This window comes from Pangasianodon hypophthalmus, chromosome 5 (assembly GCF_027358585.1).
Source record: "Pangasianodon hypophthalmus isolate fPanHyp1 chromosome 5, fPanHyp1.pri, whole genome shotgun sequence".
In the NCBI taxonomy this organism is placed as follows: Eukaryota; Metazoa; Chordata; class Actinopteri; order Siluriformes; family Pangasiidae; genus Pangasianodon; species Pangasianodon hypophthalmus.
Window position 1 is genome coordinate 31,424,802 of NC_069714.1, and position 18,256 is coordinate 31,443,057.

At 41.3% G+C, this 18,256-nt stretch overlaps 1 protein-coding gene across 1 annotated transcript in view; it reads right to left on the reverse strand.

Moving 5' to 3' along the window:
* Window positions 1–219: 219 nt before the first annotated feature.
* The window catches only part of asic4a (acid-sensing (proton-gated) ion channel family member 4a), a 71,369-nt gene continuing 53,332 nt past the window's right edge, over window positions 220–18,256 (reverse strand). The window contains exons 2-10 of the mRNA XM_034304364.2: window positions 14,860–15,004; window positions 11,875–12,002; window positions 10,492–10,645; window positions 5,603–5,656; window positions 3,217–3,373; window positions 3,027–3,118; window positions 1,945–2,024; window positions 1,613–1,723; window positions 220–841 (exon numbers count right to left, since the gene is read on the reverse strand). Of these exons, the coding sequence (XP_034160255.2) occupies window positions 713–841; window positions 1,613–1,723; window positions 1,945–2,024; window positions 3,027–3,118; window positions 3,217–3,373; window positions 5,603–5,656; window positions 10,492–10,645; window positions 11,875–12,002; window positions 14,860–15,004 (1,050 nt within the window). The 3' untranslated portion in view covers window positions 220–712. The remainder of the gene's footprint in view (window positions 842–1,612; window positions 1,724–1,944; window positions 2,025–3,026; window positions 3,119–3,216; window positions 3,374–5,602; window positions 5,657–10,491; window positions 10,646–11,874; window positions 12,003–14,859; window positions 15,005–18,256) is intronic.

Genomic DNA, 18,256 nt, shown 5'->3' on the forward strand with positions numbered 1-18,256 from the left:
TTTTTTTTTATATTTATGATTATGAATGAATTTACAGTGAGCTGTAAGCTTAGCAGATGAGTGCTCAGTCAGCTTATCATTCAAACCATGGGCATCCAATCTCAACAAAAGATAGGTCTTGATCCTCTTCATTGTTCTGTCATTTCACACTTTTCGTGTATTACTTCACACACACCCTTATGAATAGACACACACACATTAAATTCTCTACACAAGACATGTTAGAAAATTATTATCTTTAATACAGTTTAAGTGAATAATCATAAACAGTTGAATATAAACACTGTGTTTAGTGTGTGTCTCCTAGAGAGACAAATATACGCTACTGCTCTGAAACACACTCGCTCGGTTATACAGCGAGAAGACACTCGTGTCCAGCACTGACCAAATCGAGTCCCAGTGACTGAGGGGGAATTTTACAGGACGGCTCACACTCGGAGAGAAAACAGAGGAGAAGGAGCGCAGCTGGAGAAAGATCTGATTAAAGTCCTGAACCGGCACCCAAACTGCTCCAGCACTCCATCTCATCCAGACATCCAGCACAAAGATCATTAACACACACACACACACACACACACACACCCTCTGTCTGTCCCAAGCACAGGTTTAGGAGTTGAGCTTTGGCTGGAGCTTTCACTGGTGAAAAGAAGATCCGAGAGAGAAAGACAGACACCGAGACAGAGACAGAGACAGAGACAGTCCATAGTGTTGGTCAGCAGGCGAAGTCCTCATTTTGATGACGAAGGTGATGATGATGATGAAGATGATGGTGGTGGTTTGGGAGGAAGGTTTTGGTGAATGTTGCACCCTCTGCATTTCTCTCCATATGCTCACCGACATCCTGTCAATCACACACACAGGAGACAGAGACGCTACATAAACTCACTCACTGACACTCACTGAGACTTACAGGGCAATGTCATATCATTTTCCTTCGGAATGTTAACTGGATGAACATGAAACTCCAGATCCAACCTCAATTATTTTGGAATCTGAAATTGAAACTCAGAAAGCGTCTTACCTCTTACCAAGACTTACTGAGAATTACTGAGACTCAATGAGACTCAATGAGACTTACTGAGCAACACTGAGACTTACTGAGCAACACTGAGACTTACTGAGACTCAATGAGACTTACTGAGAAACACTGAGACTTACTGATTCAATAATAAAGGCAGTGCTAGCTCAGTGGTTAAGACATTGGACTTTTGATTGGAAGGTCATGAGGTCAAATCATAGCACCTGCTGGGCCCTTGAGCAAGTCCCTTAACCTTCACCTGCTCAGTTGTATAAATGAGATAAATGTAAATCGCTCTGCCAAATGCTGTAAATGTAAATAAGACTTGGTGAGAAACTCTGACATTTAATGGGACTTGGTGAGAAACACTGTGAGTTACTGATACTTGCTGATACTGAGATTTCATGTGACTTACTGAGATTCATTGAGACTTACTGAGACTTGCTAATACACTAAGACTTAATACTGAGACTTACTGAGCCTGAGACACTTGCAGAGACTCAGTGAAGCTTGCTGAGGCTCAGTGAGGACTCAATGAGACTTCCTGAGACTCAGGAGACTTGCTAATAATAATAATAATTATTATTATCTGACCTTTGTCTTTGTGTCCTGCAGGTTGACTGTGGCTACAGTGCTGGATTGTTGCTGTGGTCGTTTTTCTTCCTTCTGTGGCCTCAACACACGCTGTAACCTGAACTTAATCACCTGCAGAGAAAAGGAAGTGTGAGAGAGAGAGAAGGAGAAAGGATAAAAAAAATTAGGACAAATGATAGAGAGGAGAAAAGAAGAAGAGGAAAATATAGGAGGAAAAGATGAAGATAAGGAAACGAGATGTAGGTGAGAAGCAGCGCTAATGATATTATGTCTTACAGATAAGCTCACTCATTGACATTCTTCATTAAACAACACTGACAATTAAAATTTACCTCATAAATGTAGTCGAGAATCTCAAGGACGGTGAGGATGCTCGCTCCAATGAAGAGTCCCATCTGTCCTCCGATATCACCTGAGAGTAATACAGGAATAAAGATGGAGGACGATTAGGACGGGACTGAATGACATTGTGTCCATCATGTGTGAGTGAGACTCGGGTCCTGAGGCCCACAGCACTGCAGTGTTCAGCTCTGCTTCATTTAACACACCTGATTCAGCTCATTAGCTCATCACTGTTGCCTTCATGAGCTGAGCTCAAGGTGTTACAGCAAGAAACACACAGAACCGAACTCTCACCCTCCTGAGTTACAGCAAGCATAGGGACACTTTAACCTCCAAAACAAACAGCAGCAACATTATACAGTAATCACCGCAAATAAACATCACAGTGAACAACAACTCTTTATTTCATTAATCCAGGAATTTAAGATCATGAACTTCAGCCCAAGAACCTAAGCCAAATGAATCCAATAAACACTAGCCCATAAACTTTCCCTCTGGGAACATTTTCTTAGGAACCTAACACCAGGAGCCTAAGCCATGGAAAGCTATCTCAAGAACCTCACTCCAGGAATTTTAAACCAGGAATTTTAGACCAGGAACTTAAACCCAGGAACTCTGGACTATGAACTTGAGACTAGCAACTTTGAACCATAAACCTTAGACCATGAAGTTAAACCCAGGAACTTTAGATCATGACCTTAAGCCCAGCAATTTCAGACCAGGAACATTACACCAGAAAATGTAGACCATGGACATAAGGACCATGAACCTAAGACCAGGAACTTTTTACCAGACCATTAACATACGCCTAAACTAAAGCAGGAACTTTAGTTTATACCAGGAGTTTTAGATAATGAACTGAAGTCCAGGGATTTTAGAACATGAGCTTTCATTCCTGACAAAGATGCCATGTCAGTTTGCTCTGAGGCTCAATTAAGCTGATTCCAGTCTAGGAGAAAGTGAACAGGAAACCTTCGTCACCCGGTTTGGACCACAGTAGAAAAAGGGGCTAGTGTTAATTACCTGACAACACTTTTTCTTACTAACGCCTGACAGCAGATCAAATCCTCACCTAATAACCCAGCAACATCATAGGCTTTCTTCTGCTCGATCGTCTCATAGTTCAGAGCTTCAAAGAAAATGTCCAGAATGAGGAAGTTTTCTCTGGAAACAAAGGAACATCATCATATATTGAGAATATAATAAACAAAATACACATATTCAATTAATAATAATAATAATAATAATAATAATAATAATACCTAATGTAATCCTCTGATTTGTGGTATTTTCTGGACAAGTATCGTGCAGAGCCTTTACTGGGAATCTTCACCATGGAAAGCTCTTTACCGTAACGCGTCAGATTACAGGGAGTCTCACATGCACACGAGAACTCACCTGAACTCTTCTGCAACAGATCTGCAACACACACACACACACACACACACACAGATGGGAAGTGTGATAAACTTTTATAAGCACAAACAATGGCCTGCTAGAGTGAGACCATAAGCAGAAAGCCTCAATCATTAAATGGTGCCAGAAATCCGTTTGACAAAGTGCAGAATTGGAATTAATGACAGTTTGACGAGGAAGATCATAACTGCTCACATCTCTCATCATTGTCTCTTAATAAAGTGCATTTATGAGCTTCATAAAACACAAAGAGCCAAGCACAGCACCTCAGAAGAGCTGGAGACCGGAATTGAGCTCAGATGTGGCAGAGAATGTGTGTTTAGCAGTATATACTGTAGTATGTACAATATGTGTGAGTGTGAGGACACCATTAATGATCATATACTGAGCTCCCTGAAACTCATGTGTGATGGAGTTAGAGTGCCCCTATTTAGTGTTATTACAACAATTCCAGTGCATCAGTGCTTAGGCTGTTGCAATTTTTTTGATCAGAGGGTGACGAGATGGCTTTGTAGTTCTGATTTGCACCCACCAGCAAGACTTAAAAAGAACCAGAGTGAGGACATTACTCATCACTCAGTCAAAAAGATATCACTCAGTTACTCCTACAAAACAAGAATCCCTGAGTACTTCAAGAGTATTCGAAGAAAAGTCAACTCTGTTATCCTCATCTTCTTCTAGCCATGGAACTTTATCTCAAAAACCTTGTTCCAGGAACATTAGCCCAGGAACATAAGATCAGAACTTTAGGCCATGAATTCAAGTCCAACTTTAAACCATGTGCTTATGTCCAGGAAATTTAGACAAAATGTGATGGAGTCAGAGTGCCCCTATTAGATGTAATAATAATGATTCCTGTGAATCAAGGCTTCAGCTTTTGCAGTTTTTGATTTGAAAAGACATGACTCATAGCTGAGTAGTTTTGAGTTATACCAGTCTACATGCCAAAAACCCAAATCTGTTACCCTCTTTTTTCTTGAAATACAGCAATTTCTGAGCACATCTATTACCGGCTCTGGAATAGCAGCACCACAGACACACATATCACTCAACTCACTGACTAGTCATACTTCCCCTCTTCCTTTGAGGAAAGGGTGGTAGACATCAGCAGCTGATTTTACACCCTCTTCCCACATCCAGAACAACTCTCTCCATTCTCTCCACATTTTTATTCTAAACTGCCTAACTACCTGTTCCCTGAACACCATGCCTCCCATCGTCTCCACATTCTTACTCATCTCAGCACCCACTCAATTAAGATTTACCAACCAGTTTCAACCACTGAATTCATCCTCATGTCAACTTGATTAGAGTCCTGCTTCTCTTCATTTACATTTCTGGCATTTGGCAGACGCCCTTATCCAGAGCAACTTACAGAGCTAAAAGGACATTTATTTCTTTTACACAACTAGGCAGTTGAGGGTTAAGGGCATTGCTCAAGTGGCAGATAGCAGTGCTGGGTTTTGAGCTCACAACCTTCTAATCAGTAGGCCAATGTCTTTACCACTGAGCTACCACTGCCCTTTTCTGGACTGCTAGGTCCCAGCTCTGGTCTAAAAAACCTGCTCCTACAAAGTTGTGAAAACCATGACTCTACAAGGTGTCTTGGATGGTGGGATGGCTTGAATCCATCTCCTCAAACAGCTTTTCCTACCAGAGTGTGGGAGTGGAAACAGCAGTATATTTTAAGTCTGGATGCAAGGGGGCCTCCTTCACCTCTACCCCATTTCCTTGCCATTTCACCCCATCTCTTTCCTGCAATTCTTCATCAACATCAAGAATAGTTCCTCATTCATATCATTTGCAAGGTCTACCAAGAACCTTAGAGTATGTGATGAGCAGCTGACAATCTGTCAAGCAGACTCACTAATGATCTCTCTTGCACTTAGTCAGATGTGGTTATCTTTTATATATCCTTGAACTGTATAACTGTACTTATGTTATCTTGTAGTTCTTGCCATTGCATTGCAGTTTTCGATCTTCCTTCCTACAACCATCTTGCACTAATCCTTAAACAGAAAAATAATCATGTACCTCTTTCATCAAAGCTAGATCATTAAAGCTAGCTCTCTGCTTGGAGTACACGTGCCTCATTTGTAAGTTGCTTTAGCTATTCATTCAGCTGTTCACGCTATTCAGGTGCCAAGCTGAATAAATGCAAATGTAAATCTCTATTTTTCTTTGTTCAACGGTGCTTGACAGGTTTTGGCAGAAAGAAAAATATGTGCTTACCCAATGCTTTGTCCACACACTTGAGTTTGTCAGGGGGGCAGATTTCTGCATTTCCTAGGAAGAAAAACACAAAATGAATGCAATCAACCAGAAAAGGAAAAAAGTAAAATAAAAAAAGTAATAACAAGTAATAACAAAAAGGTGAGCAACCTGCTAGAGTGAGAAATAAGAAAAGATCCAGATTATCAATCACGCTATGATGCAGAATATTGCTCAGTTCCTGCTCTGGCTCCACCTCTGGACACACCTTGTGAGAAGCATTCTCATGTGTATTTTGTTATTTTTTCCCCTAACAGGTGTATTTATATTCCACTCTGAATCTTGGCTCATTGGTTCTGTGTTTCATGCTCTCTTTTTTAGTGACACAAGGGCTGATGCTCGTGCCAGAGTCAGTGCTGCTTCAGGAAATCAGCGACCTTTTAAAGAAATGTTAGAAATAGTAGTAGTAATAGTTTTCCTCGTGAGATGTGCAGCTAGTAGCCCAGCAGCATCTCTACTTTCTGCGAAGGCTGAGGAAAGCGCATCTCCCACCCCCCATCCTCACCATGTTCTACAGAGGGACTATCAGGAGCATCCTGAGCAGCTGCATCACTGCCTGGTTTGGGAATTGCACCGTCTCGGATCGCAAGACCCTTCAGTGGATAGTGAGGACAGCTGAGAAGATCATCAGGGTCTCTCTTCCCTCCATCATGAACATTTACACCTCAGGCTGCATCCGCAAAGCCACCAGCATTGTGGACGACACACACACCCCTCTCACACACCCCTCACACACACCCCTCACACACACCCCTCACACACCCCTCACACACCCCTCACACACACCCCTCACACACACCCCTCACACACCCCTCTCACACACACCCCTCACACACCCCTCTCACACACCCCTCTCTCACACACCCCTCTCACACACCCCTCACACACCCCTCTCACACCCCTCTCTCACACACCCCTCTCACACCCCTCTCTCACACACCCCTCTCACACCCCTCTCACACACCCCTCACACACACACCCCTCACACACCCCTCTCACACACTCTTCACCCTCCTGCTGTCTGGTAAACGGTACCAAAGCATTCGGGCCTCACGACCAGACTGTGCAATAGTTTCTTCCCCCATGCAATCAGACTCCTCAATACTCAGAAACTGGACTGAAGGAACACACACACACACACATACCAATATACACACACAACTGAGCATCCTCCATCCTCTCTGCAAAAGTTTTTGCACATGTTTATGCTGCTACATTGCTCATCATATTATACTGTTCATAGGCTGCTACTCTTATGTTTACACTATTTCAGCTACTTGTATTGTACTCTTGTACTATTTGCACTATTGTCACTAGGTTCACTTTAAACAGAACTGTGTGCTGGTCGGTGCTGCACTGGGACTTACTGTGCCCAGTGTCTGTCCCAGTAGTCACTGTACTGTTCTGTACTGTTTTGTGCTGTCTGCATGTTTGCACTTGTGCACTTTATTGTATAAATTATGTAGTCCCTTGTAGTTCTATGTTGTTCCGTGTTTCTTATCTAGCACCTTGGTCCTGGAGGAACGTTGTTTCGTTTCACTATGTACTTGTGTATGGCTGAAATGACAATAAACTCCACTTGACTTGACTTGACCTGACTAGTAGGCTACTCTGACATACAATCATGAATACGGTGGATGACTGGACAGCTGTCTAACTCTAGAGAGTGTGATTAAGTGACGGAAAGTCAACATTTCACTACATGCTACACAATGCTGCCCCATTTAATAGAAAAAAGAAAGTTAGAATGTAAATGTAATCAAACTAAATTGGTAGTCTTCCAAATTGTGTGGGAAGAGAGGCTCTTACTGCTGCTAAATCAGCATACCTCTCCACCCTAACACAAGACAGCAACAACAGCCCACTGTGACCCTGAGCAAGATAAAGTGGTTACTGAAGATGAAATAATGAATCAAATATTAAAGGAAAGTGTAATTACAAAGAACACAAGCCATGCTTGGTGGTAGCTCAGTACAGCTAACATATACATCACAGAAGCTTTCATTTTCAAACCTAAACATATCACCTACACCCCAATCAAGCTTCATCAAAGTCTGGAGAATGTCCAAGTAAATGTAGCTATCAGTAGCTCACACCTTGGAAATATTAGTTAAGGAGCTAGTTTATAGGACTCCGGGTGGAGGTAAGTCTCAGAGGGAAGGTGGAATGAGAGATAAGTTTCATGGCCAGACACCGTATGCTTCATGGATGGTGAATATGCATGTGTGTGTGTGTGTGTGTGTGTGTGTGTGTGAGAGAGAGAGAGAGATAGACAGAGAGAGAGAGAGGACTGTGCAATTACTTCCTCTAGAGTCTGGCTCTCATTAGTCATTATTCTTTTCCCTTTTTTTCTTCATGCAGTTACCCGCTGATTCACACAGCCCCCAACCCGGAGCCATCCAAACCCCCTGGTGCTCATATTTAAAAAGTCTTTAGAAAAAAAAACAATTGATTTCTTCTCCTTGCCAGGTCCTCGCTAACGGCCAGAACTCAACAGTGCAGTGATTAATTAGAGCAAAACCTAATTGTGGCATGTGATACGCATGGATTTCTGAGCTAATGTTTGGCCAAGAGCTTCGTTTTCTCTTCCCATTAGGGCTAAGATTGATTTGGAGACAAAACAAAAGGACCCCAGACTCCATTAGAGCCATGGTAGCTCTGAGGTTTGGATCACTCATAACTCATGGACTGAAAGTTCATTAGCAGGACACTTGGGTTGAGAACAAGACTTTTGTCTCACTTTCATCTGAAAGCAGGCAGCCATATTCGTTTTCACCCTGAATAAGCATTCAAACCAATTCAAGTGTACCTCATCTAGCGATGAAAGGGTATAAAAGATTAATGGTTACTCGTATAATACTCCTCATTTTGCTTGAACTAATGATTATTCTCACCTTTGTTCATTTCTACCACCTGAGTCTCATGCTTCAGCCACTCACTGTGTTTATTCTCCATTACGTTTCTCTCATTGTTGTAAATTTTGCAATGGTTCTGTGTTTCTAAGCTGTTCCCAATTTCCTACAGGTCACGATTCTAATGTTTTCTGGTCCATCTGAGTCACATTAAGCTTAACGCAGGGGTCATCAGCTGGCAGACTGCAATCCTGGCAAACTATTTTAGCACACACTGAAGGAAGAGGGAAGAACTACCAATTACCACTTCACTTAATAAAACAATTAAATGACAAGACATGTTTTCTGCTTACTTTCCTTGCTGTACTAACTTTCCTCTAACCAGGTTTTAGCTCAATGGTACTCTTATTCCCTGATCTAGTGAACTAGAATGAAGATGTGTTTTTGGTGTAGACTACACAGCACTTCTGTACAATGCTCTGGATAAGGAACATCTGCTAAATGCTGTAAAGCTAATGTAAGTATTTGAAAAAATAGTGCAGCAGATCCAATAAACCTATGGAGAAAAACTGTCTGTAGTTCAGTGACTCTAGTTTTGTAAACGTGAACCAGCTTGGCATCTGTAGCAGATGCTCTGTTTCAGTCCTCTGTTTAAATCACATGGATTTATGTACATTATTTAGGTGAAGGCAGACAATCAGAGCAGAGACTAGCTACAGGGCGAGCAACATGAGCTCAGAATGGGAAGAGTTTTCAAAGACTTTCATAGATTTTTCATTTTATTTACTTTCTCTTGTTGGATCAGTGAACTGGCGACATGGTCAACAATAAAGACAGAATGTGTAAACAGGATTGAACAGAGAAATGTCTTTATTCTCCCCACTTATCATCTGCTCAGAGTCTATGCCACTATGAGAAGATAAAACCACTTCACATGGTGTTTTATAGCCATAAACTCATCACAAATGGCTAAGCATTAAAAGGAAACTGTTGTTGAGATTCACTCGTTAGTTAGCACTTATCAAGCCCTTTATACGTGAGGAATTTTCTGTAACTAGACCGACAGAAATTTTAGGTGAAAGCACCTGATCAACTGCTTCAGGCAAAATAAGTTGGAGAAAACACATTTATTAAACCATATCAGATATTCAAAGTCAAAGAAATTCAGCCAGGCTGTTTAGAAAAGCAACATAAGGTCAACAATCTACTTTATGCGGAAAAAGGGTAAGAATGAGAGAATTTAAACGTATAGTAAGTGTGCTGTGGGCCAGAACTGACCCAAATATAAACAGCCACATTAGGAGCAAAAATGAGCCAAACTCAATCATCTAACAGAAACATAATACCTGTGTAGCATTTGGGTTTGAGGTTGAAATTGGCCCGACTATAAGTTCTGATGTTTTATCACGTCTGAGATGTCAGTAAAGTGGAGTTGTGTTGATGTTCTAGCAGCCAGATGGAAGTCGTAAATGTGTTAATTAATTTCCTATGAGGGAACACAGCAGCTGATGTGAAAGTATTAAAGGTACGTGCACACTGCTTCCCTCGGCTGGGGGTGTTCAAGACCAGATCCAATCCTTGAGCTAAAAAATATACGCACTCATTAAGTGCCTATTGTTTTTTACCCCTGCTTGTTTTCAGTAAGATCCCGACAGATAAAGCGATGTGAGTGGAGCTACAGGTGATAACACACACACCTGCCTTTGACTTGGAAATTTCTTAACTTAGCCATTAGTTTCCTGCTTTGCTAAAAACTTTATTTGACAGAGGAGTAGAATATTAGCATTATAATATGGTTAATCTTTCTCAGAATATAATTCAATTACCATCAACAATGTTACACAGCTAGCTGTAATGGAAATATAAAATGAATAGAAAATAAGGAAATGGGCTGTGCTTCAAGTCATTAAAAGTTACGTTGCCTCAATTCAACTTAAAATGAAAGAAATTAAAGGAATATTTAGTAAATCATATAAGGAATATAAATAGGTCCATTACCTAGCATGTGCACCATGCGGCACTGACACTCCTGCAGAACGAGCTGAGTCTCACAGTGTAAATGACAAGCACTGATACTGTACGAGTCATAACCCGGGATAGAGGGATCAGCTGAGGAGCGACAGTTTCCCCACGGCTGGGGCAGATATGTCAACTACAGAGAGAGAGAGAGAGAGAGAGAGAGAGAGAGAGAGAGAGAGAGAGAGAGTAAATACAATCATGAATACATTCTTAGCAGAAGGGCTCTTTAAAGCTGTGGCTCTCTCCCAGTGGTCCATGAAGCATAGCCAGAGGGCCATAGTTTTTTTTTTCTGCTACAGTAGTGGAAATCACAACCCACTATTATTAAAATTATTCTATTTATGATTGAATTTTATAGTTTCTAGGCCAGTTTAACTGCTCAGTTGAATTGAAGTCATTTAATGCAAAGCTCAGTAAGTCAAAACACATCAGCCTATATACAGTATAAAATTGCTAATGAAATATAAATTTTAATCTAAAAAAAATAAGTTTTGTGGGTGGAAAGTTCAGGAATTAAAACTATATCCAATCAAACACCAAATATTATTGTAGAGATTTGGAATATGTTTATGAAATAAATCTAGTCTAAGGTCTGGAGGTCGGAGGAATAAAGGGGTTCCTGGCTGCAAGAACTTTGGGAAGATCTGCTTGTAGGACATACTTTAGATATTTAAGGACTCTTAGCTTCCTAGAGAAGACATATTCAAACTTTTCCCCATAAGACCAACTTCCCAGAACGTATGTCTTGGTCATGTCGTGCTGTTTCTGACCATTTGCAGCCCAAGATTTTCAGCTCAAAATGTCCATTTGCCATGATACATAGTGACAGCGCTGAATCAGTGCACCTTTAAAGCACTGTGAGCACCGACCAAAACATTACTAATGTGAAATGGGGGAAGGGGGCGGGGCTTCCCGAGAGTGTCAGTTAATATTAGAGAGTTCAAATCACCTGCACAAATGTTGATTGGCTCATCTGTCATTTATAATAATAAAACAAAGGAGTGCTCTTTTGGCGTAGTTTGGAGTATGATCCAGTGTACTCCAATGGTAAAATGCAGAGCTCCTATGCAACAAGTGTAAAGGTTGTTAGGTCTGATACAGTCTTTTAAATAATTATTTTTGGTATTTTCTTCCTCACGCCTCATCCACACGCCCCTGCAATTCCTCTGCACCGCACGGTCTCTGTGACTCACTACGGCTAAAGCTAACGTGAACAGAACTAAACTGAGAGAGAAGCAGGTTCATATTAAAACAGCAATGACAAAATGATATTACATATAAAGATGGATTTAAGGATGCTTATTACTAAAAAATCCAACAATAGATTGTTCATATATTATGTGTAATGTGGGTGTTTTGTACCCTTTGCTCCTGACAAGACACGAAGGTCTGGAAGCCCGGTGAGACGCCAAACCCAAGCTGGTGGATGTACGGCGGCTCATCCTGACTGTGGATCTGCACACGGATCCCTGCCTCTAAAGACGTCTCATCTAAAGAGACAGAGGTATAATATACAGCCAGAATATCAGAGAGAAGCTGGATGGATTTCAATTTCAATATATATGAAACTGAGGTGACAAAAGTGATATTACAAATGTTCAAAAGTCTTGGCCAACTACTGCGAACTGTTATTAATAAGTTGTCAGATCATAGCTCTCAAATACTCTAGTAGTGTGTCTTATTCCATAAAAGTTCAGTGCTCTGACTCCAGCTTCCTAACAAGCTGAGATATGCGATGAAAAGAATTTTACTTTGATGTAATGTATATATAATAAATAAAGGCTTCTAGCTTCTAATCCTAACATATGATGTACTATTATTTGCAATATCTGTGATGAGTTTAGACCTCAAAGAGACTCATGGAAGAGTGCAAAAGAAACATACGATATTTGTGGAATTATATGAATGTACACTAACACAATGTAGTCATGAGGCAACTCTAATTGCATTAACTCCACCATGTATTTCACTTCTTTTAGGTAGAAATGACTGTATATTCATTATAAAACATTAATGGCAAAATTGACAGGACACAATCCTGCATAGTGCATGTTAGTTAATCAGCTTATATTATATGTTATCAAGTTGACATGTATTAAGTTACACTTACTAAACTTTTTTAATGTTTAGAATGTACTAGCTGAGTCAATATCAGATGTCTAAAATTCCTCTTCAGCTTCCAAAACCCCTGCTCCATCATCCATCCATCTATTTTCCATACCGCTTATCCTACACAGGGCTGTGCTGAAGCCTAGAGCCTATCCCGGGGAACTAGGGGAACAAGGCGGAGGAAACCCTGGAGGCTCCATCATCAGCCTCTAAAACTCCTGCTTCATCATCAGCCTCTAAACCTCCAGCTCCATCGTCAGCCTCTAAACCTCCAGCTTCATCGTCAGCCTCTAAACCTCCAGCTTCATCATCAGCCTCTAAACCTCCAGCTCCATCATCAGCCTCTAAACTCCAGCTCCATCATCAGCCTCTAAAACTCCAGCTCCATCGTCAGCCTCTAAAACTCCTGCTTCATCATCAGCCTCTAAACCTCCAGCTCCATCGTCAGCCTCTAAACCTCCAGCTCCATCGTCAGCCTCTAAAACTCCTGCTTCATCATCAGCCTCTAAACCTCCAGCTCCATCATCAGCCTCTAAAACTCCTGCTTCATCATCAGCCTCTAAACCTCCAGCTCCATCATCAGCCTCTAAACCTCCAGCTCCATCATCAGCCTCTAAAACTCCTGCTCCATCGTCAGCCTCTAAACCTCCAGCTTCATCGTCAGCCTCTAAACCTCCAGCTTCATCGTCAGCCTCTAAACCTCCAGCTTCATCGTCAGCCTCTAAACCTCCAGCTTCATCGTCAGCATCTAAACCTCCAGCTTCATCGTCAGCCTCTAAACCTCCAGCTTCATCGTCAGCCTCTAAACCTCCAGCTTCATCGTCAGCATCTAAACCTCCAGCTTCATCGTCAGCCTCTAAACCTCCAGCTTCATCGTCAGCCTCTAAACCTCCAGCTTCATCGTCAGCATCTAAACCTCCAGCTTCATCGTCAGCCTCTAAACCTCCAGCTTCATCGTCAGCCTCTAAACCTCCAGCTCCATCATCAGCCTCTAAACTCCTGCTTCATCATCAGCCTCTAAACCTCCAGCTCCATCGTCAGCCTCTAAACCTCCAGCTTCATAATCAGCCTCTAAACCTCCAGCTCCATCATCAGCCTCTAAACCTCCAGCTCCATCGTCAGCCTCTAAACCTCCAGCTCCACCATCAGCCTCTAAACCTCCAGCTCCATCATCAGCCTCTAAACTCCAGCTCCATCATCAGCCTCTAAACTTCCAGCTCCATCATCAGCCTCTAAACCTCCAGCTCCATCATCAGCCTCTAAACCTCCAGCTCCATCGTCAGCCTCTAAACCTCCAGCTCCATCATCAGCCTCTAAACCTCCAGCTCCATCATCAGCCTCTAAACCTCCAGCTTCATAATCAGCCTCTAAACCTCCAGCTCCATCGTCAGCCTCTAAACCTCCAGCTCCATCGTCAGCCTCTAAACCTCCAGCTTCATCGTCAGCCTCTAAACCTCCAGCTTCATCGTCAGCCTCTAAACCTCCAGCTTCATCATCAGCCTCTAAACTTCCAGCTCCATCATCAGCCTCTAAACCTCCAGCTTCATCGTCAGCCTCTAAACCTCCAGCTTCATCATCAGCCTCTAAACTTCCAGCTCCATCGTCAGCCTCTAAACCTCCAGCTCCATCATCAGCCTCTAAACTCCAGCTCCATCATCAGCCTCTAAACTTCCAGCTCCATCATCAGCCTCTAAACCTCCAGCTCCATCATCAGCCTCTAAACCTCCAGCTCCATCGTCAGCCTCTAAACCTCCAGCTCCATCGTCAGCCTCTAAACCTCCAGCTTCATCATCAGCCTCTAAAACTCCAGCTTCAACATCAGCCTCTAAAACTCCAGCTCCATCATCAGCCTTTAAACCTCCAGCTTCATCATCAGCCTCTAAAACTCCTGCTTCATCGTCAGCCTCTAAACCTCATAAAATAAGCTGCTATTGTGTTTATTTTGGAATAGTATCAGTTTTCAGGCAGATGTTGTTCAGATTATTAGATTATGTTTAAGGATTATGTGGTCTAACATATCTGAAATGGATCCAGACAACAGTTTAAGCCCAAATAAAAGGAATCTGCATCCAGTTGCATCTGCCTCGTATGTTTTTTTACACATCTGAGTAAAATTCTGCATTTATTTTCTGGTAACCAGAGAAATATAACCAGTTTTGGTAGTTTAGTAGTAGACTCAGACTTCTGGGCCCCACATTTAATAAATATTAAATCTAAATATGTTATAAATGTTCTCACTCGTTTCTCTCCAGATGGGCAGATATTCATCCTGCTGGATGTCCAGCATGATCTCCAGGCCATTTCCCATGCCTCCCTGCTTTGTCTTTCTGGATGTTGTTTTGTTTCCATTGAATGTATAGCATTTCCCATATCTGGTGTAGACCTGCAAGGGGAAGATACATGTTAATATCGATCTGCAAAAAATTCATCATGAAAAAATGTATACCATTAGAAAAGCACAGCACAGAAAAATGGCTGTTACAAAAAAGCAGAGGGGGAAAGAGTTTCTTAAATGACAGATCTCTGATGTACATACAAAAATATCAACTGAAAATGACCAGGAATTTCCAGTAACACAAGAAAAGAGCGCTGCGTCTCATATAGAAGAATATTTACCATTTCCATAGCACTGAGTTTTACAGAATACAGTGACTCCACTTGCAGCTTCAATATGCAGAAATAATTGCTGAATTGTGTTAAGTGTTAAGTTTTAAAGGTAAAGGAAGACAGCAGTAAGTTTCTTACTCTTTTCTTACTCTAAGTTACTTCTCTTTGTTTTATCAGTTATTACAGAAAAATAACACTCTTGAAGGGTACAATTCCTGCAGCTTCTCCAAATTCCACTGCAAACACCACGACTAATGTGAGCAACAGCCTCCTGGAACCTGACGCTACTCTCCATTAAACTCAGAGAGCGGCTTTATTCCACGCTGTAACTGGGATCGAATCGATTCTGAAGAGAGACACACTTCCACATTACACCTTAAAACAGAGACGATGATAACCCTTTAAAACCCTTCAAGCTCAGTGGCACAGACCAAAGCTTTATATTTTAATGATGTGTTCATTGTATGTGAAATTTATCTGCAATTTATTGTCTGAAGTTCACTTCAGAGTCCTCTGACAGTCTTCTACATCACAGCATCTACTAACTGATTTTCTCTTCAGATGATTGACTGCAATCCAGCACTATTTCTGTCAGCCAATCAGATGATTCAATCGACACCATCCTCATCTTTTAGATTGTTTTGTTCTTAATTAACTGGAATAAATGAAAGTCTGAATCACACTATAAAGAAATCTCAATTTGTCTGATATGTCACAAAATGACAGTAAATAAACCAAATGTCCAAATGGCCTCTTTCAGATAGAAACTCAGGTCATAAAGGGTTAAAAGCCCTAATTTATAATAATGTAATTAAATAATCTGGCATCACATGCAAACTTTAAATGTGTATGTAATATACTGCAGTGATAAAAGCAGGACAGAATGAATAAGTGACTTCTGAAGTGGACTTGAAAGGCGACATTTTATCTCGAAAATTCAGTAACAGTAAAAAGATAAAAATAAAAACGCTGCCATTCTGCGCTTCATAGCTTTCGCTTTGTGTTAAATTAAAGGTGACATAAAGCCGGTTATTCAGGCGCAGCCTCTCTAAGCTCCGCTCCACTCTGATAAAAACACCAAGAGTTAAAGCCAAAAACACTGAATGACAAAGAAGGAAGATGACAGAGTAATAAACAGAGAGACGGAGAGGTGATGACAAACTTTCACACACACACACACACACACACACACATTTAGCGGCCTTCATGTGGACTCTGATCTCAGAGGACTGTGTTGTATTCAAAGCAAAGCATTCTGGGTAAAATGAGTGTTCAGTGACTCACTGTCACAGCTGGACTGGAGAAAACATCAACAGCTGCAATTAAGATCGGAGACAAACGGCTTTTATCCAGGAGTTTCAGGAATTATTCATATAAATACACACATAAACACTCCAAATGGTCCGTTTACACCAGGACTCTGATAAAATCTCTCACAACTTACACACCGTAACATCCAGAAAAATAGAATCTGAATAAAAATCTCATTTTCACAATGAAACCCTTATCCCTAATCTAACAGTTCTTTGGCTATTTAAGGAACTTCCTCTGTAAGAAAAACCCTCTGCTGTAGAGTTCTACACAGAACCTTGAGGGATCTTCTCAGATGGAGAAACTGATGAAACCATATAGAAGCTAAATTGACTCTTTTTCCCCTAAAAGTATCAGTTAAGACATGTTTGGAGTCACAAGCATCCTTCTTTAGTTTTAGTTCTGCACTGGAGCTAGGAGGCTAATGGAGCTAACAAGTAAAAGAAGTTTATTTCAACCAAAATCTTTTCCATAAATTAATGCACAAATGTTCAATAAGATTAGTAAATTCCATAATCTGTGTAGAAATGTGAAATCTCCAAAACAGAGTAGTGACATTTGAAGAAGTTGGAGAGAGATCAAGAGAGAGAGAGAGAGAGAGAGAGAGACAAAGAGAGAGAGAGAAAGAGGGAGAGAAATATAATGAAAAGGAAAAAAGTAAACAGTAAACATGAAACCAAACCACAGGAAGAAACAAACGCAGACACAGAGGTTCTTTCATGCTCCAGTTCAGCTCTAAACTCTTTCACTATCGCTCGGCTGTCTGTCATTAAACAGCGTGACTTTTCCCATAATGCCACGGGGCAGAGAGCTGCAAACTGGGATGCCACCGCTTTAAATGAAGGGTAAATTTTCTCCTGCTACGTCTCACCAAAAATCATCAGAAGCCCGAGTCTGACTGTGTGGCTTTGTGTAACTGCAGAAATGTAGAATTCAGGACTTTATTTTCATCTCAGCACTAAGCAGGAGTTAGAAAGACACCCAGGAGGTCTTTCCTGCTCCACTTCGCTCGTAACTCATTTATAGCAACAACAACGTGAACATTTCATCCTGTTATCAGCTGATATCTTCAATCTCTTCATTTTAAACTTAAAATAACAAAAACTGCATGTTAACACCAATTTCTTAGACATTGTTATGCAACACGTCACACTGAAATGCGACACACACACACACACACACACACACACACACTGTTGACTCCAGCTTCCTTCCTGGAGCGATTCCTAAACACATTAGCATCTCATTAGCATAAATCTTCCCAGCAGCTTTAATTGGCCTTAATTGCCTGCCATTAGCATTCCACAGGCACCATTTTCCCTCAACCTGCTGCTCCTCACTCTCACTCTGGCTTCATTTCTCCACCTTCATGTGTTAAATGATGGAGCACCTGGTTAATGATGGCCATCTTTCTCCTCCCTTTTTACTGCTCTCGATGCATTCTGCTCAGCTGATTCATAAGAGAACATTCTTACTACGGGGCTTCCGTTTCAGTAATAATCATCATTTTTTATTTCTTTAATACCTTCTAAACCCAAGGCCACTGTACAGTGAGGGGAAAAGTGAAAAAGTGTTAAGATATCTAGACAGAAGAAATGGTGGAATGTTGATGGAGATGGTGGAATAGCGAAGAGAGATGGAGGAATGGTCGAGATAGATAGAAGGATGATGGTGGAGATGGGGGAATGGTGGTGGAGATGGTGGAATGGAGGTGGAG